We start from the raw sequence: 17,412 nt of genomic DNA, 5'->3' as shown, positions 1-17,412 counted from the left end.
ATAATTTTACACCAAATGGAATCTTTGTCCAATTACCATTTGAGTATTTATTAATATTTGTTAAGTTATTAAATATATTTCTAAATTTTTCATTTTGTCTGCTACGGAGAGGTTTTCAATGGGATCTCGCAATCCACCTCTTTCAGAGTCTAACGTCTTTGCTGGCTACATCACGACACTGATACCATTATAACCTCGATCTCACAATCCACCTCTTTCAGAGTCCCACGTCCTTGTTGGCCACATCTCGACACTCATACCATTATAACCTCTCCAACCGATGCAGAATCTCACAAACCCACCACCTTGGGGGCCAAAGTCCTCGCTGTGAAACTTATACCATTATAACCTCGATCTCACAATCCACCTCTTTCAAAGTCCCACGTCCTTGTTGGCCACATCTCGACACTGATACCATTATAACCTCTCCAACTGATGCAAGATCTCACAAACCCACCACCTTGAGGCCAACGTCCTCGCTTGTGTTAGATGAACGTGACCCTCCACAATTGTATGATATTGTCCACTTTGACCATAAGTTCTCATGGCTTTGCTTTGGGGTACCGTTATAAACCTCTCCAACTGATGTAGGATCTCACAAACCCACCACCTTGGGGACCAGCATCCTCACTGGTGTTAGATGAACACGAATCTCCGCAATGGTATGATTTTGTCCACTTTGAGCATAAGCTCTCGTGCTTTGCATTGGGCTTCGCCAAAACGCCTCATAACAATGGGGAGAGTATTCATTGATTATAAAACCCATGATCATTCCCTAAATTATAATACTTCATACAATTCTTCCACCAACCCGTCACTTACTTGTTTGGCCTTAGCTGAAATCTCTAACTATTTTTAGGTGCTCCGAGATCGTTCTTCAAATGTTCAATTTAACCTATAAAGACCCATATCACACCTTTAGGACGTATTATCAAACATAGTTTAACTAAATATATTGATTCCTCTCCATTTGTAGCTAAAAATATTTAATTTAACTAAATAGAAGTCTTAATTGACCTTAAATGCTTTCAATAAGGTCAAAAACAGCTTTTGGGAGGGTCGAAAAGGTAGGAAACTATATCAAAATTGAATAGTGAGCTAAATAATTGTTTCTAAGCTACTGGAGTTGAGTCGAGCCGTGTGAAGCCGAAGGAAGTGCGCACGCGGACCACATGTAGAAACGACCACGAGGCGGAGAGGGTGAAGTCTGCCCCGTCCCCATCTCCGCTACTTATTTCATTTTCCATCTCCACGAAATTCTCCATTTACTTTTGCTGAGATCAAACGAGGATTTCTTTTACTCTTTTATTATTCTCCACAAAAAAACAAAAACAATTATTTTAAAAATCATCAATATAATATTTCTTTTAAAAAATGGTAAAACCATCTTAATAAATCAATATTATATATATATATATATAATATTCTTCTAATATAATTTCAAAAAATTCAAGGGTTAACGTTATAATATGGTTTTTAATAATTAAAAAAATCTTTAATTTAAATATTATCATTAAGATCTCTAAAATTACTAATTTATTTTTTAATATATATTGAAAATATTTACATTAAAAAGGTGGGGGCAGGGATGGAAAATATAATCTCGTCCATAGCCTCATTTATCTAACACTGAAAAAATGTTCTTCACTCTGTCTCTCATTCCCCATTTAAATGGGGAATCCCCTTCTTGTTCGAGGCAGATAAAATAGACATCTCTTGTCACATGAAGTAAGTAGGTCGAGTCGTGGATGTCACGCGGACTGAAGACGGAAGTACGTGGGCTTTGGGCCTTGGGTTGTGTGTGACGATTCCTTTCTAGGCTTCTTGATCATACACCGGTGTGAGGTTGCCCGACCCGAATATCCAACATTTAGACTCGTCTTCTCAACCCTACTCTCTGAAACTACAATCCCATCTCCCTCTCTACTCATATCCGAACTCTGGTGACTCTCTATGCTCGATTTCGGTCGCCGCTAGTTCACCAAACACTTGCACTTCAATCGCGAACTTCTAAAGCATTTGCGCCATTGCAATCTATTGAAATTCGAGATCGAAGTGCGTCGGTGCATGCTTGTCGCTCCCGTTTTCAAAAGTCTCTCGAAAGTGTATTGTGAGTCGTAGAACATAAAGAAGAACGAGTTGGGTGGTTGAGGGTGTGAAGATGGACTGTTACAATTTCCGTTACTCTAATTTTTTTATATTTTGTTATTGAATTTTTAAAATTTTGCTATTTATTTATTTTTATTTATTTCAAGGCACTTTATAAATTGATTAATTTAATTAAAAGTAGTTTATAAATTATATTACTTTAATTTAGAGTAGAATATTTAATAATTATTAAAAAATTAAAATAAAAAAATATAATATTAATTCATGAAAATAGGAAGACCAAATCGTAGCCTAGTTGGTCCTTGCGTGTGTCATCATTTTCAATGAAATGTTAGAAAATGAAATGACAGGTAAACATCACTGTCCTTGTTGAGATATTCTATGCCATCTTAGATATTCACTATTTTTTTTAATTAAATTATATATATATATATATATATATTTATATATATATATATATATATATTTATTTGTTATTAATTTTCTTTTTTTGTTGGATATATTTGGAATTCACAATTACAAAATATTATCTCATAAATTTAAAGAGAAAGGAAGACAAAGCTATATAACGCTCCAGCTGCCTTTTAAGGGTAAATTTACGCTTTTACCCTTGGTTGACTTTGTTTCATTTAATTTTGAGATCTAAAAATTAATATATAATTTCAAATTTATCAAATTAAGTGTCGGATTTGAATTTGCTGCGATTGACGACTGATGACAGTATCTGTCGACAATGTAGAATTTTAAGCGTTTGTCATTTTTTACCTTCTCTATCACTTATAATTGTTCGTGCGATCATCGCTTGCTCAAGATCTGTCTACACCTAAAAAACCCATAATTTTGATTACAAAGAAACGTTACGAATGTAGAATGGAAATAAAAATCCAGCTGCAAATATGGGTAAATTTACATTTTTACCCCTTAATGGTTGACTTTGTTTCATTTAATTTTGAGATTAAAAATTAATATATAATTTCAAATTTACCAACTATAAATCCAGACTTAACTTTCGAATTTGAATTTGGTGCAATCGACGACTGACTATCATTTTTTACCTTCTGCGATCATCGCTTGCTCAAGATCCGTCCCACCTTGAAACCCTTAATTTTAATTACAAAAAATGTTACCAATGAAGAATGGCGGTAGGTATGGGTAAATTTACACTTTTACCCTTATGGGTTGACTTCATTTAATTTTAGAATCTAAAAATCAATATATAATTTCAAATTTACCAACCATGTACACTTTTAATAAACTCATTCTTAACAAATTAAAATTCACAATATAAACATATGTTAATAAACCCAAATTTAACTGTCGAATTTCGACTGCTAACAATACCCGTCGACAATGTAGGACATTTTTTACTTCTCGCTCATACAATCATCGCTCGGTCAAGATCCGTCTCCGACTAGAATTGGAATAAAAAGACATTGAGGAGGTATTTCTGTGGACACCAAAAATTTCAACAGCTCCTTAAATGACTCATCTGCAATTTCTAAGATTACAGATAGAGAAATTAATATCGGTATTTACTTTTCAAAAAATATATATATATTAAAATTGAGTTAAATAACATTTTACTTTTATTAAAAATAAATAAATAAATAAATAACTCAAACAACCTGACTAATTGAGTTGGGTCTAAAATATATCTCAATCCAACGGGACGCAACTCACGAACGCTTCTAAAAGTTTTTAAAATTATTATTTTATAAAATCATATAAATCGAAAAACATTTCCAATAAATAAATTAAAAAAAAAACATAAAATTGTATCCACATGGTCTCCCAACCATAATTGAATAATGATGTTTAAAATTAATTAAAAATAATAATGAATTATTTTATTTAATTCAACTAAATCCTAATGTATTTATTTAGAAAGGTGGCAAGCAAGAAGCAGCAATAAATAGAGGCCAACAACCACATTTGTGTGTTTCATGTTGGTCGAGGGATGAGGGCCAGGCCATCTCGTTCGAGAATTATTTACTCGTTGACCATTTTTTTCACATACGAGAGAGAACGGTAGAAACAACGAGCTACTATTGAACGGCTTTTCGTGTACTCTTTTACTATTCTCACTAGACAATCATATAACCCTACGATATTTGGTTGTTAGGGTCACTCGTAAAATATCAAACTCTAGGTAGGTGGTCATTATCGCTTAAACGAGCTCCGTCCAAGCCTGTTATTAATTACGTTACGAGAAATGTATTTATTAAAATAAAATATATTGTACTACCGGTAGACTTTGTTAAAAGATTAGTCATTGTTTTTATTATAGAAATAGTCAACTTTTGGTTGAATCTCGAGCTCACTTGGTTAGTCTGACACTCTACTGCCTTGTTCGTGCAATTCTAATGTAGCCCGATTTGATCTCTTTTAAACCTAATTTAAAGGAGTCAACGAAACCCTAAAAGTTATATAAACGTGCGAAGCTTAGTTTGTGAAGTAAGCACGAGTCCGGTGTGTGATTTTATTTTTGTTATCTGTCATATTCATCTCTTTCAATATCGGTTGGAGAGGAGAACGAAACATTCTTCATAAGGATATGGAAACCTCTCCCTAGTAAATGCGTTTTAAAACCGTGAGACTGATAACAATATGGAATTTATAAAAGTGGATAATATCTACTAACGACAGGCTTGAGCTGTTATAAATGGTATCATAGCGAGATATCGGACGGTGTGCCAATGAAGATGTTGGCCCCACAATGGAAGTGGATTATAAGGTTCTCATCAGTTGGAGAGGGGAACGAACGAGCTAAAGAATAATTGCTAGCAACGAGCTTGGACGGTGTGCCATTGAGGACGATGGGCTCACAAAGGAAGTGGATTATGAGGTTCTACAGTGGTTGGAGAGGAACGAACGGGCTAAACAATAATTGCTACCACTTGAAAGTATAAATACACGAAGAAAATGAATCCTAAACTACTCGAAAATTTAAGGATGCAACTGTCCCAACCAACTGACCTATTTACTTGAAAAAAATTCCATAATTCTCGAAGACAAAACACCGATATATGCATGACTAAATTTAAAAAACAAAAAATAACGTAAAGAAAATAGAAATTCGATTCAAAACATCAATTCTTGCAACTTGGACAACTTGTCAAAAGCATTGAATATATTCGAACTTACCGAGTAAGACTTTTAAACATTAAATACCCGACACCCACAAAAAAAAATATTGTCGTTGCTTATATTATCATATCTAAAGTTTCTCTATTCTAATCGAACCATAACGACATTCAATTACTAATAGGTAAAGTTAAATAGCCAAACCCGAGCAAATCTTAACCAATCGGGTTATGTTTTTATTAGCGGGACGATAGCTACGTGACGTAGGAAAGTGTCTCGGGTATACATTATTATTATTATTATATATATAGGTAAGCTGAAGTACCTGACGGGGTATCAGAGGCATTTACTTCTAGTTTGGAGCAAGAATGAAGGAGTCTCTAGCTATTTGTTCTTGCTCATTATCATTGGTTTTGTGGGTGGTGGTGGCGGCGGTGGTGTCTTGGAGTCCGTTGTCGGAAGCCGCCATTGAAGCGGTGGAGCTTCCCGGAGGGGTGTTTGGGCCTGAAAGCATCGCCTTCGACTGCCGTGGAGAAGGGCCGTACGCCGGCGTCGGAGACGGCAGAATTCTCAAGTGGAATGGTTCTGATTTGGGTTGGACTCAGTTTGCTTATACCTCACCCAACAGGTATTCAAAATTTTTACTTTTTTTTAGGGTTTTTCTTTAAATTTACACCAAAAAAAAAAACCATCATATTATAAAACCCTATAACGACAAAAGTAAAATCGAAAGCGGTTCATGTCAATGATGAGGAGAGATACACGTATGACCTGATAACCCGACTAATCTGGACTATTCAACCTAATCATAAAAATAGAGGTGAGTTATATTTTTCCGTTAGGGTTGGTTGAATTTTTTGAAAACGGACAAAATTCAAGTCGGTTTGCGAGTTACATTTTTTTGGTTGAGTCAACTCGACCAACTTGAAAATAGGGTTACAACTCAACCGAGCCCTACCTTACTTTTAAGATTATTATGAAAATTAAAAATATTTGGTGTTTGTTACTATGCATTGTGACGTGGAAATGTTTGATATTTTAGTTATTAACGTAACATGTACAGTAGATAAGTATAATTCAAGAACAGAACATAACATAACAATCTGACGACCCTAACTCGATCCAACCCAAAAATAAAGGGTTAGATTGGGTTGGAGACTCTATTCGGATTGTTCGGGTCACTGTTCTCTAAAAAAAAATGGTTTTTTTTTTGTGTCGGGATTTGAAGGGAAGGAAAAGAGTGCAATGGGGAGCCCCAAACGGAGGCAGGATGTGGGAGACCATTGGGGCTCAAATTTCACCCATCAACATGCGAGCTGTTCATAGCGGATGCCTACTTTGGGCTTCTTGCTGTCGGACCTCAGGGCGGCCTGGCTCGCCAGCTCGTCTCATCCGCCCAAGGCGTCCCTCTCCGCTTCACCAACGCTTTAGACATCGACCCCCAAAACGGTGTCGTTTACTTCACTGATAGTAGCCTCTTGTTTCAAAGAAGGTAAAAATCCATTTTTAACCCTAATAATCCCTTTTGAAATTCGTAAAATCAAATTATTTATATTTTATTTTGATCTTTAAATTTAAAAATATTTTATTTTTATTACACTACTTTCAAATCAACTTTAGTAACTAAAATAAAATATTTATAAAAATACATTCTTTTAAATTATTATTATTATTATTATTATTATTTTCATAAAACCCATTTTTATTAATTTTATTAATTAATTTATTTTTATTTTTTAAAAGGAAACATATTACTAAATGCCATTTAATAAATGACAGACATTTTTCAAATCCATAAAAATTTCCACAAAATGTGGATAGACACACGACAAATAGGATGGACCTAGCTGTCTCTAGGTTCATTAATTTTTATATATATAAAAAAAAAAAAATTAACATCAAATAATTAATAATTTTTAAACAAAAATAAAAATTTAAAATTATTCACTTTTTTTTCTTCTTTTTAATCAAAATAATTCATTAAATCCCAATTTAGGTTTATGTTTATGAAACCTTAATATAATCAAAATAAAATAAAATGTAATTAATCAATCACGATGGAAATTGTTAGATTATTTGCGATTATAATAAAAATATGGTTTTTTTTATACTTTCTTCGGGAAGTGTTTGGATATTGTCGATAGTGAACGGAGACAGGACCGGGAGGCTACTAAAATATGACCCACGTACCAAAAACGTCACCATTTTGATCAATGGTCTTGCTTTCCCAAATGGCGTTGCTTTGAGTACTGACTCATCGTTTCTTCTAATGGCTGAAACCGGCACTCTCCAGATCTTAAAGTTCTGGTTAAAGGTATGATAAATTATTACCACTACTTTTAAAAAATTCTTCTTACATGTCGTGCATGGTTAAACTTGATTGATTTTTAGTAAATCTCTAGTGTTGGTAAGTTCGGGAACGTGGTTGTCTGTTTCCAGTTCAGGGTTTAAGTTGGGATATGGGAACGTTTGGCTATACCTTTCTATTCGAAAAGGAAGTAACTGATATCAAACATCGAACCTCGTGTTTTTATTGTCCTTTCATTTAAATGGTACACGTAATCATTTGTTCATGTTCTCAACAAAAGGGTCCAAAAGCGCAAACTACAGAGATATTCGCACAACTCGAACGATTCCCAGACAACATAAAGAGAACAGACAATGGTGAATTTTGGATTGCCATGAACACGGGAAGAGGGAAGCTCGAAACCCAGACATGGATGGGGCTCGGGGGAGCGACAACGCAGCACGGGGAGGTGAAGATCCCGTGGATTCGGGCCGACCCGGTGGCGGTGAAGGTGGACGAGAGAGGGGGAGTGAAGGGGATGATTGATGGGGAGGAGGGGCAGGCACTTGAGTCAGTGAGTGAAGTTGAAGAACGTAAAGGGAGGCTGTGGATTGGGTCAGCTGTTAAACCATATGTTGGTTTTATCATCAATGGATAGAACAAGATAACACTCCAAATTGTATTGGTAAATTATTGTACGAAATATTGTTAGACTCCTTCAAAATACTTTTATTTACCGTCAGTATTATATTTAAAAATACGTATGAAATTTTAAAAGTAACATTAATCTTTTTAATTTTATAAAAAATAATAAATAAAAATAATAATACCGTCAATATATGAAAGACACCTCATTAATTATTCATAAACTTTTTAATGTTATTTTTGAATTACACAATGATAAATATATTTTTTAAGTTTTTAATATTTTAAAAAAATATTTAGGTTATTAAATATTTTTTAAATAATTTTAAAAGTTAAATTATATTTTTGAAACCGAGAGTTCAAATATTGAACAAAGTATTAACGGTTTCTATCCAAAACTAACAATAAATGTATTTTTTAAAAATTTTAAAATATATTTTTTTAGATATTTTTAAAGTTTAATAATATTATTAAAACTTTCGGAAGTTTAATAGTATTTTTGAGACGGTAAGTTGGGTGGCGAGTATATATATTAAAAAATAATTTAAAAATGTATCCAAAAGTCGTAAATGGGCCAGAAGTGTAGTTATTATAGGCTGGGCCTATGATGGTGGCCCAATAATCCCACTCAGCAAATTCTTTTCATTATTATATATTTTTAAAATAATATATAAATGGCTTGTTAGTTGGTTTNAAAAAAAAAAAAAAAAAAAAAAAAATATATATATATATATATATATATATTTTAAAAAAAAATTTATTTTTTATTTTAAAAATGTAAAGAATCTTATAATTAGTGCCAATTCCACTAGAAAGTAAATTATAAAAGCCAATTTTTTAAAGCCAAAATATTAAATAAAAAAATATCATTTAAAGCCAGTCTAGTTGTGTTCCCACTNTTTTTTTTTTTTTTTTTTTTTTTTTTTTTTTTTTTTTTACCATAGTTTACTTTTGGTTGACTTCCATTGGTTAACTAAAAGTTTAAAGTGAGTTGTTTTACATTAGAGGAGACAAAATGATGTTGTTAATAATAATTATTATAAAGTATTTTTTTTTATTACTATTTCAATGTAAAATTATGATTTTCTTTAATACTTGAAAATGAATGAAACTGAAAAATCTCCTCTTTAATTCTCTCAGACAAGTTCGAATTTATGTTTTAGGAAGGTTGAGAAATAAGGGTGGACATAGATTGAGTTGGGTCGAGTTTGGGTTAAGTTGGAATTTTTTTTTTGATCGGGTTGGTTGGGTTGGTCACCCAAATAAACATGTTAATAACTAAAATCTCATAAAATTCAAATATTGAACATTCACAGGTTACAATACATCACTAGCATTTGATACAAATGCTAAATATTCTTGATTTTCATAATAATCTTAAAAATCTAGTCGATTAAGTTGATCGTGAATTTATAAATTAAACTAAATTTTTTCCGTTCAATTGCTTAATTTACGTTGCTTAGTCGTTGGATCATATGAACATTCTAGTTGAGAAAGAGAAGTAATTTAGACGAGGATAAAACTTGATAGGTAACCATTGGTGTAATAAAAAGGGATTTAAGACAAGGTTTTTACTTTATGGAAAGAGACCCTTTGACTTTGAGAGAATCTTACCCACTAAAATCAAAGTGAAATTCTACACTAACTTTTTTGCTTTAGGTAAAATTCGGGTCCCACCTGTCACAATTGGCAGCGGTTATTGTGCGGTACTCACTTCCAGCAACAAGTAAGTTAAATCTATTCGTTCTTGCATCGCCTACGGCTAAGTAACGTATACTCGATCCTCTAGCTCCGATTGAAGAACAAAGTTTTAGAAAACGGGAGTAGAGAGATTTCGAAAGAGAGTTTTAAAAGAAAGATTTGAAAAATTGGAATTGATGTTATATAGGAAGGTAAGCAAAAGACAACAATAACGGCTTACTACATATAACTATTGGGTAGGAGGATATGACTAGGGTCCCGTGAGAAACCTATAATTTAGTCTCTATGATTTTAAAGCTAAAATTTTCTCATCGTGTTAAAACTTTCAGAATTAATATTATGCTGTTTTATTTATTTATTATTATTATTTGTTTCATAAATAGATAAAAACTTAAATTATAATTCATCTCATCTATGTTCATTAGAGGCTTATTAAAATTCATTAACTAAAAGGAGGTCGATTTTAGTAACTAAGGTCAACTATGTCACTTATTTTATTAAAATTCATGAGGTCTACGAACGGAGAAGAATCAAATAAAGAATTTAAAACGATACTAACTCAAACCAAAAAATTAAAAAAGAATCTACCACAACCTAACAACCTAACTCTTATGGTCCAGGTTGGATGGTCTGTGTTATTCGAAAAGAATACACAAAGTTCTTACTCCCAAACTTGTATCTTTCTAAATTCTCTACACCTTTGTACAGAAAATTTCAAACTTGACAGCAAAGACATACCAGAGTTCTTAATTAGCTCGTGTTTTTGCTTCTCCCACAATGCATTTTTTGAAGCATCTCCCACCTTAAAAAAACCAAACAAAAAACATGGAATAGATTAATGAGAAGACCAGAAAGCAATCCCACTCATCTCAACACGTTTTGGATCAAGTGCCTATAATCAATCCACAGCACCAATGAACATGAATGAGTACCACCTGATCAAGTTCAATACAAAAAAGTGATGATAATCATGCTTTAAAAGTTAAGAAGAGGCACTAAAGGCCAAAATTCAGATGGGTTTAGAACATCAAGTCAACCCCCAACTTAACTCATATTATAATGGAACCAAAGTTGCACGTGTAGCTCAGTCACACTGTACGCTGCACATACAAACGCATCAAAAGAAGAGATTTTAGAGAGCTTTTGACAAAGTGTCTTGTAGGAGAGAGAGAAAGAGAGAGAGAGAGGATTCTGCTTTCATTATGTCACTATAAAACTAATGTTCAAAAAGATGTCTTTAGAGGGTGGACATTTCAACGCCCAGGCGGCGAGAGAGATGAGCTGAGAAATGATTTCGTTACAAAGATATCATGAGGAGCCATTCTCTCGAGATTCCAACCTTTCATGATTGATGGGGTGAAAGCAAAAGATAGAAAGAAAGAAAATTTCCAAAGGCAAGGAACGTTGGATTCAAAGAACTCACCGTTATCTGTACAGTACCATGGTCTACTCCTTCTAAACTATGTCTAGTGAAATTCCATGTTGGTGGGAGAAGGAAACGAAACATTCCTTATAAAAGTATGAGAAGTTCTCTCTAACCGACGCATTTTAAAACTTTGAGGGGAAGCCCAAAGATGACAATATTTGCTAGCGGTGAACTTGGGCTGTTACAAATGGTATCAGAGCCAGACACCGGGTGGTGAGCCAGTGAGGACGCAAGGCCCCAAGGAGATAGATTGTGAGATCCCACATAGATTGGAGAGGGGAATAAAACATTCTTTATAAGGGTGTGGAAACCTCTCCCCAGCAGACGTGTTTTAAAACTTTGAGGGAAAGCCCAAAGATGACAATATTTGCTAGTGAAGGACTCGGGCGGTTACAAATGGTATCAGAGGCCGGGCGGTGTGCCAGCAAGACGTTGAGCCCCTAAAGGGGTGGATTGTGAGATCCCACGTCGGTTGGAGAGGGGAACGAAACATTCCTTATCAAGGTGTAGAAACTTCTCCCTAGTACACGCACTTTAAAACCTTAAGGAGAAGCCCAAAGATGACAATATCTGGTGGGCTAGGGCGGTTACGACTATTCACACTATTCTTTTGGTAGCTTTATCTTTTGTATCGTGGGTATAGAATCGATAATTCTGTTTTCCATCACGTTAATACTAATACAAAACAATCCATCTGTTTTCAACCATGTTAAATAATAGAGTATCTGAGTTTTGGTTATTGTGGGTTCTCTCTTTTATATATTCCCTTTCTCCTCTTGCCTTTTTTGCAAAGGAGTGGCAGACAGATTGATTCTTTTGTGTCTTTTAAGAGCCATTCTTTTAGAAATTGGGGCCTCAAGGAATGTTGAGTTCAGCAAGCAGCACAGCAATGTAAATATATCTAACAAGTTCAAATCAAAACTGACCAATTCAGGTCAAGTTCGTCCTATCCAATCTTTTAGCTAACTTTATTTCCATCACCTCATCTTTATCTTCATCAGAAAAGCTGCTCCTTTTTTCTTCTTGTCATTTGATGAACCTACAGCAGCAAGTTTAATGGAAATTAGGAGAAAAAGTGGGTTACTGTCTTGCTTGGCTTTGGTTTGGTTATGGGCTTCTGCAACTGCAACTTCAACGGGCATTCGTTTAAACGTTGAAGGTAGACGTGTTCTTCAGTTTCAAATTTTGGTCAAGTCTAAGGAGTAGAATTTGATGTATTTTGAGTTGTTTTTTTTTCAGTTCAAGCTTTGATGGGAATCAAAGCTGGTTTGAAGGATCCTCATTCTGTTCTAGCTTGGGATGAAAATGCTGTGGATCCATGCACTTGGAATTTAATCACTTGCTCTCCTGATAAACTTGTGATTGGCATGTAAGTTTAATTCCAAAAACAATAAGAATAAAAAGCTCCAAGCTGCTGCATCATATAATGCTTTGTTCTTATGTTGTTTCATTTCAGAGGAGCTCCAAGCCAAAACTTTTCTGGGACACTCTCACCAAGTATTGGAAATTTGACAAACCTTCAATTTTTGTAAGTCTCTCCACCAGAACCAGAAGATCTAAAGTTTCTCTTTGTATTCGTTCTCGAATCGATTTTTTTTTTTTATTTTTTTTATTTTTTTTATTTTTTTTATTTTTCTGGTAGGCTTCTTCAGAATAATTATATATCAGGAAAAGTTCCTAACGAGATTAGCAAGATACCGAAACTTCACACACTTGATCTTTCAAACAACTTGTTTTCTGGTGAAGTTCCTAGCTCTTTCTCCAATTTGAAGAGCCTCCAATACCTGTAAGTAGGATGTATTTTATACGACTGTATCCGCTTTGTTCCCATATGATAGCAATTCTAACCAAGAGGTATGGGGTTGGTATCAGGAGACTCAACAATAACACCTTCTCTGGGACAATCCCATCATCACTGGCTAACATGAACCAGCTTGCCTTGCTGTAAGAGAATTCTTCCACAGACTCTCTCTCACTTCTTTATGACAAATATTTAAGGGCTGCTTGGAGTTTGAGTTTAATATTCTTCATACAAAGTCATATAGAACAAGCTCCCGAACAGCGAAGTAATCTTTCGCTTATTGATATTTTAGTTGTGCTTAGAAGTGAATGTTTTTTGTTCCATTGTTTTAGGGATCTGTCCTATAATAATTTGAGCGGTCCTCTGCCCAGATTGTTGGCTAAGACATATAAGTGAGTTACAGACAGGATTTCAACTTTTGCAATTCTCCTTTTCTCAATTAGTTTTGGTTGATTTTTACTATTGACTGTTTCATTTGTGTACAGCTTTACTGGAAATTCTTTGATTTGTGCCCCTGGCTCTAAGGAAGTATGCTACGGAACAACTCCATTGCCACTTTCTTTTGCTGTCACTAATTCCACATGTAATTCTCTTTTCCAGCCTGCGTTCCTCCAAATTGTTTTGACTGATTGAAATTTTCTGTTTCTTTTGAATTTTTTTATCAACGTAAAGATCGACTGTGAGATCCCACATCGGTCATCCTTATCGAGGAGGATGAAATTCGATAATCGCTTCTTAAAAGCCATTTCCTACTGTATATGCTGATTGTTATGGGCTATGGATGGTGTTTATGTAATTGTTTTAGTGTTAGGCTGTTAGCTTAGCTAATACCAATGGTATATTCAGCTCTTTATCATGCTTGAGATGATAATCATTCTGCTAATACCATACACTTGCGCTAGAAATTCTCCGTTTGCTATTTTAAACCTACAGCTCAAAACTGGTTAGGGTTAATGTAACAACCCAAGCCACCGCTAGCAGATATTGTCCTCTTTAGGCTTTCCCTTTCAGGCTTTCTCTCAAGGTTTTTAAAACGCGTCTCTTTGGGCCTTGAAGGGGGGTGGATTGTGAGATCTCACATTGATTGGAGAGAGGAACGAGTGCCAGTGAGGACGCTGGGCTCCAAAGGGGGTGAATTGTGAGATCTCACGTCAGTTGAAGAGGGGAACGAAGCATTGTTTATAAGGGTGTGGAAAACTCTCCCTAGTATACGCGTTTTAAAAACCTTGAGGGGAAGTCCGAAAGGGAAAGCCCAAAGAGGACAATATCTGCTAGCGGTGGGCTTGGGTCGTTACAAATGGTATCAAAGCCAGACATCAGGCGATGTGCCAGCAAGGAGGTTGAACCTCGAAGGGGGGTGGACACTAGACGGTGTGCCAGCAAGGATGATGTGCCCCAAAGAGGGTGGATTGGGGGTCCCACATTGATTGGAGAAGGGAACGAGTGTCAGCGAGGACGTTGGGCCCCGAATGGGGGTGGATTGTGAGATCCCACATCGGTTGGGGAGGAGAACGAAGCATTCTTTATGAAGTTGTGGAAACCTCTCCCTAGCAGACGTGTTTTAAAAACCTTGAGGAGAAGTCCGAAAGGAAAAGCCCCAAGAGGACAATATCTTACATCAACAATCCTCCACTTTTTGTTTAATCCCTCAACTAGTTCATCTCTACACTTGTTCACATTTTTAGAGATTGAGCCCCATATTTCCTCAAAGAGAGTAACTGAATTTCTATTTTTTACTACTTCCAGACTCCCAACCTCCTAGGAGACATAAAGGCCAGAGAATTGCTCTAGTCATTGGCCTCAGCTTGGCCTGCATCTGTCTGTTAACTCTTGCATATGGTTTCTTTATCTGGCGGAAGCATAGGCGCAACCAGCAAATATTCTTCGAAACTAATGGTAACTACAAAATATCACTGCATGATCATTAGACAAAAGTAGTCTTCCATCATAGTTAACAAAACAGCTTAACGTTTTTTTAGATCGGCACCATGAAGAACTTAGCCTTGGAAACATAAAGAGGTTTCAGTTCAAAGAACTTCGGAACGCCACTCACAATTTCAGCAGTAAAAACTTGATTGGAAAAGGTGGATTTGGAAATGTTTACAGAGGATATCTACAAGATGGCACCATTATAGCTGTCAAGAGACTCAAAGATGGGAATGCTATGAGAGGAGAGACCCAATTTCAGACTGAAGTGGAGATGATAAGCTTGGCAGTGCATAGAAACCTCCTCAAGCTGTATGGTTTCTGTATGACAGAAACTGAGAGGCTTTTGGTCTATCCATATATGTCTAATGGCAGTGTTGCTACTCGTCTTAAAGGTAATCAAGCCTCGACATACTGAATGAATGAGTACACTGTTGGATTTCTACTTCTACATATTTTATCTCAATTACGTACTTGTTCGAACTATTCTTTTGAAATGGACAGCAAAACCAGCTCTGGATTGGGGTACAAGGAAGAGAATTGCCTTGGGAGCTGCAAGGGGCTTGTTATACTTACATGAGCAGTGTGATCCAAAAATAATTCACAGAGATGTGAAAGCTGCAAATATACTGCTTGATGATTTCTGCGAGGCAGTAGTCGGTGATTTTGGGCTCGCAAAGCTACTAGATCACAGTGATTCACATGTCACTACTGCTGTGAGAGGAACTGTTGGGCACATTGCACCAGAGTATCTGTCAACCGGCCAATCCTCAGAGAAAACTGATGTTTTCGGGTTTGGAATTCTATTACTTGAGCTTGTATCAGGTCAAAGAGCTCTTGAATTTGGAAAAGCAGCAAACCAAAAGGGTGCCATACTAGACTGGGTAAGCTTAAAGAGTTGTCATATCTAAAAGTTACCTAAATTTAAGACCGGCAGGCTCAGCTTAACAAATTACTATACTTGCAGATAAAGAAGCTACACCAAGAAAAGAAGTTAGAAATGCTTGTTGACAAAGACTTGAGAAGCAATTATGACCCAATAGAAATTGAAGAAATTGTTCGAGTAGCTCTCTTGTGCATCCAATATCTTCCAAGCAATAGGCCAAAGATGTCTGAAGTGGTCAGGATGCTTGAAGGAGATGGGCTTGCAGAGAAATGGGAAGCTTCCCAAAGAGCAGAAGCAAGCAGGGTGAGAGCCAATGAGTTCTCCTCTTCAGAACGTTACTCTGATCTTACTGACGACGCTTCATTGTTTGCTCAAGCAATAGAGCTCTCAGGACCAAGATAAGGATTAAGATCGAACCGGCCAATGTCCAGAAAATGGGATATTCATCAGCCAAACATACTTCATGCAAAGAGCAGTATGCTGGTGTGCTGGTGAACACTCTCAAAATAAGAGAACTCTGAATAGCATGATGATGGATTTTTAAAGATAATGGCTAACCTTGTAACCAATGATCATTTCTTGAAGAACGTTTCCTTGTGCTATTGAAGAATGATCTTCTAGGGATTTTTCTATTTTTGGCAGCATTTTAAGTCTTAAGCTTGTAAATGTAATTTATATGGGTCCTTCTCTTAGCTATGGTTTTCTGTAGTTTTCAATTAAGATGGTCAGTTGACCCCTTGCACACAATATGTAAAACAACAATGGTCTATATAGCTTTGTATTATTGTACTTGCAAATTTCCGATACCTTTGTGAATTTTTATTTTTTCTGTTTTTGTGTGTGTATGGGGGGAATGACCTAATTGAAGAAAGATAGTATCTTGCAACTGATTGGTTCAACTATGAATCACCAAAAATGGGAATTGTAATCAATCCACTTATCTGAGTTGCATTCACTTTCTACTAACGTGATGCATTCATATATAAATGTTTTCCAGTTTCAACAAGTCTTGGCAAAAGCAGAAAATATCCAAACAAGACAGGGACTTACAAAAACACAGGAACTTATAGATGGTTAAGTCTGACACTGTTACTTCGTATAAAATCCAGGTACGTGATTAAATTACTATACTAACTGTAACAACCCAAGCCCACTACTAACATATATTATCCTCTTTGGACTTTCCTTTCGGGCTTCCCCTCAAGGTTTTTAAAAACGTGTCTGCTAGAGAGAGGTTTCCAGGGAGAGGCTTCCACACCCTTATAAAGAATGTTTCGTTCCCCATCCTCTTTGGGCTTTCCCTTTTGAGTTTCCCCTCAAGGTTTTTAAAACACGTCTGCTAGAGAGAAGTTTCCACACCCTTATAAAGAATGCTTCGTTCCCCTCTTCAACCGATGTGAGATCTCACGATCCACCCCCTTTGGGGCCTAGCGTCCTCGCTGGCACTCGTTCCTCTCTCAAATCAATGTGGGATCTCACAATCCACCCCCCTTCAAGGCCCAAAGAGACGTGCTTTAAAAACCTTGAGAGGACGCCCAAAAGGGAAA

General features: G+C 35.7%; 2 protein-coding genes across 2 annotated transcripts; both read left to right on the top strand.

The window, feature by feature from the left end:
- The first annotated feature begins 5,538 nt into the window (after window positions 1–5,538).
- Window positions 5,539–8,206, top strand: LOC111797705 (protein STRICTOSIDINE SYNTHASE-LIKE 10-like). Its single transcript, XM_023680815.1, has 4 exons — window positions 5,539–5,821; window positions 6,422–6,685; window positions 7,318–7,507; window positions 7,782–8,206. Exons 1-4 carry the CDS (start codon window positions 5,562–5,564, stop codon window positions 8,136–8,138), a joined length of 1,071 nt encoding a protein of 356 aa, XP_023536583.1. The 5' UTR covers window positions 5,539–5,561; the 3' UTR covers window positions 8,139–8,206.
- A 3,840-nt stretch (window positions 8,207–12,046) lies between these two features.
- Window positions 12,047–16,681, top strand: LOC111797699 (protein NSP-INTERACTING KINASE 2-like). The gene is made up of 11 exons (XM_023680803.1): window positions 12,047–12,411; window positions 12,492–12,621; window positions 12,709–12,780; window positions 12,895–13,038; window positions 13,125–13,196; window positions 13,386–13,445; window positions 13,539–13,636; window positions 14,800–14,949; window positions 15,033–15,374; window positions 15,484–15,863; window positions 15,947–16,681. Exons 1-11 carry the CDS (start codon window positions 12,309–12,311, stop codon window positions 16,265–16,267), a joined length of 1,872 nt encoding a protein of 623 aa, XP_023536571.1. The 5' UTR covers window positions 12,047–12,308; the 3' UTR covers window positions 16,268–16,681.
- Window positions 16,682–17,412: the final 731 nt, after the last annotated feature.

Source organism: Cucurbita pepo, chromosome LG01, assembly GCF_002806865.2.
Source record: "Cucurbita pepo subsp. pepo cultivar mu-cu-16 chromosome LG01, ASM280686v2, whole genome shotgun sequence".
In the NCBI taxonomy this organism is placed as follows: domain Eukaryota; kingdom Viridiplantae; phylum Streptophyta; class Magnoliopsida; order Cucurbitales; family Cucurbitaceae; genus Cucurbita; species Cucurbita pepo.
This window is presented reverse-complemented; position numbering and strand designations above follow the sequence as displayed.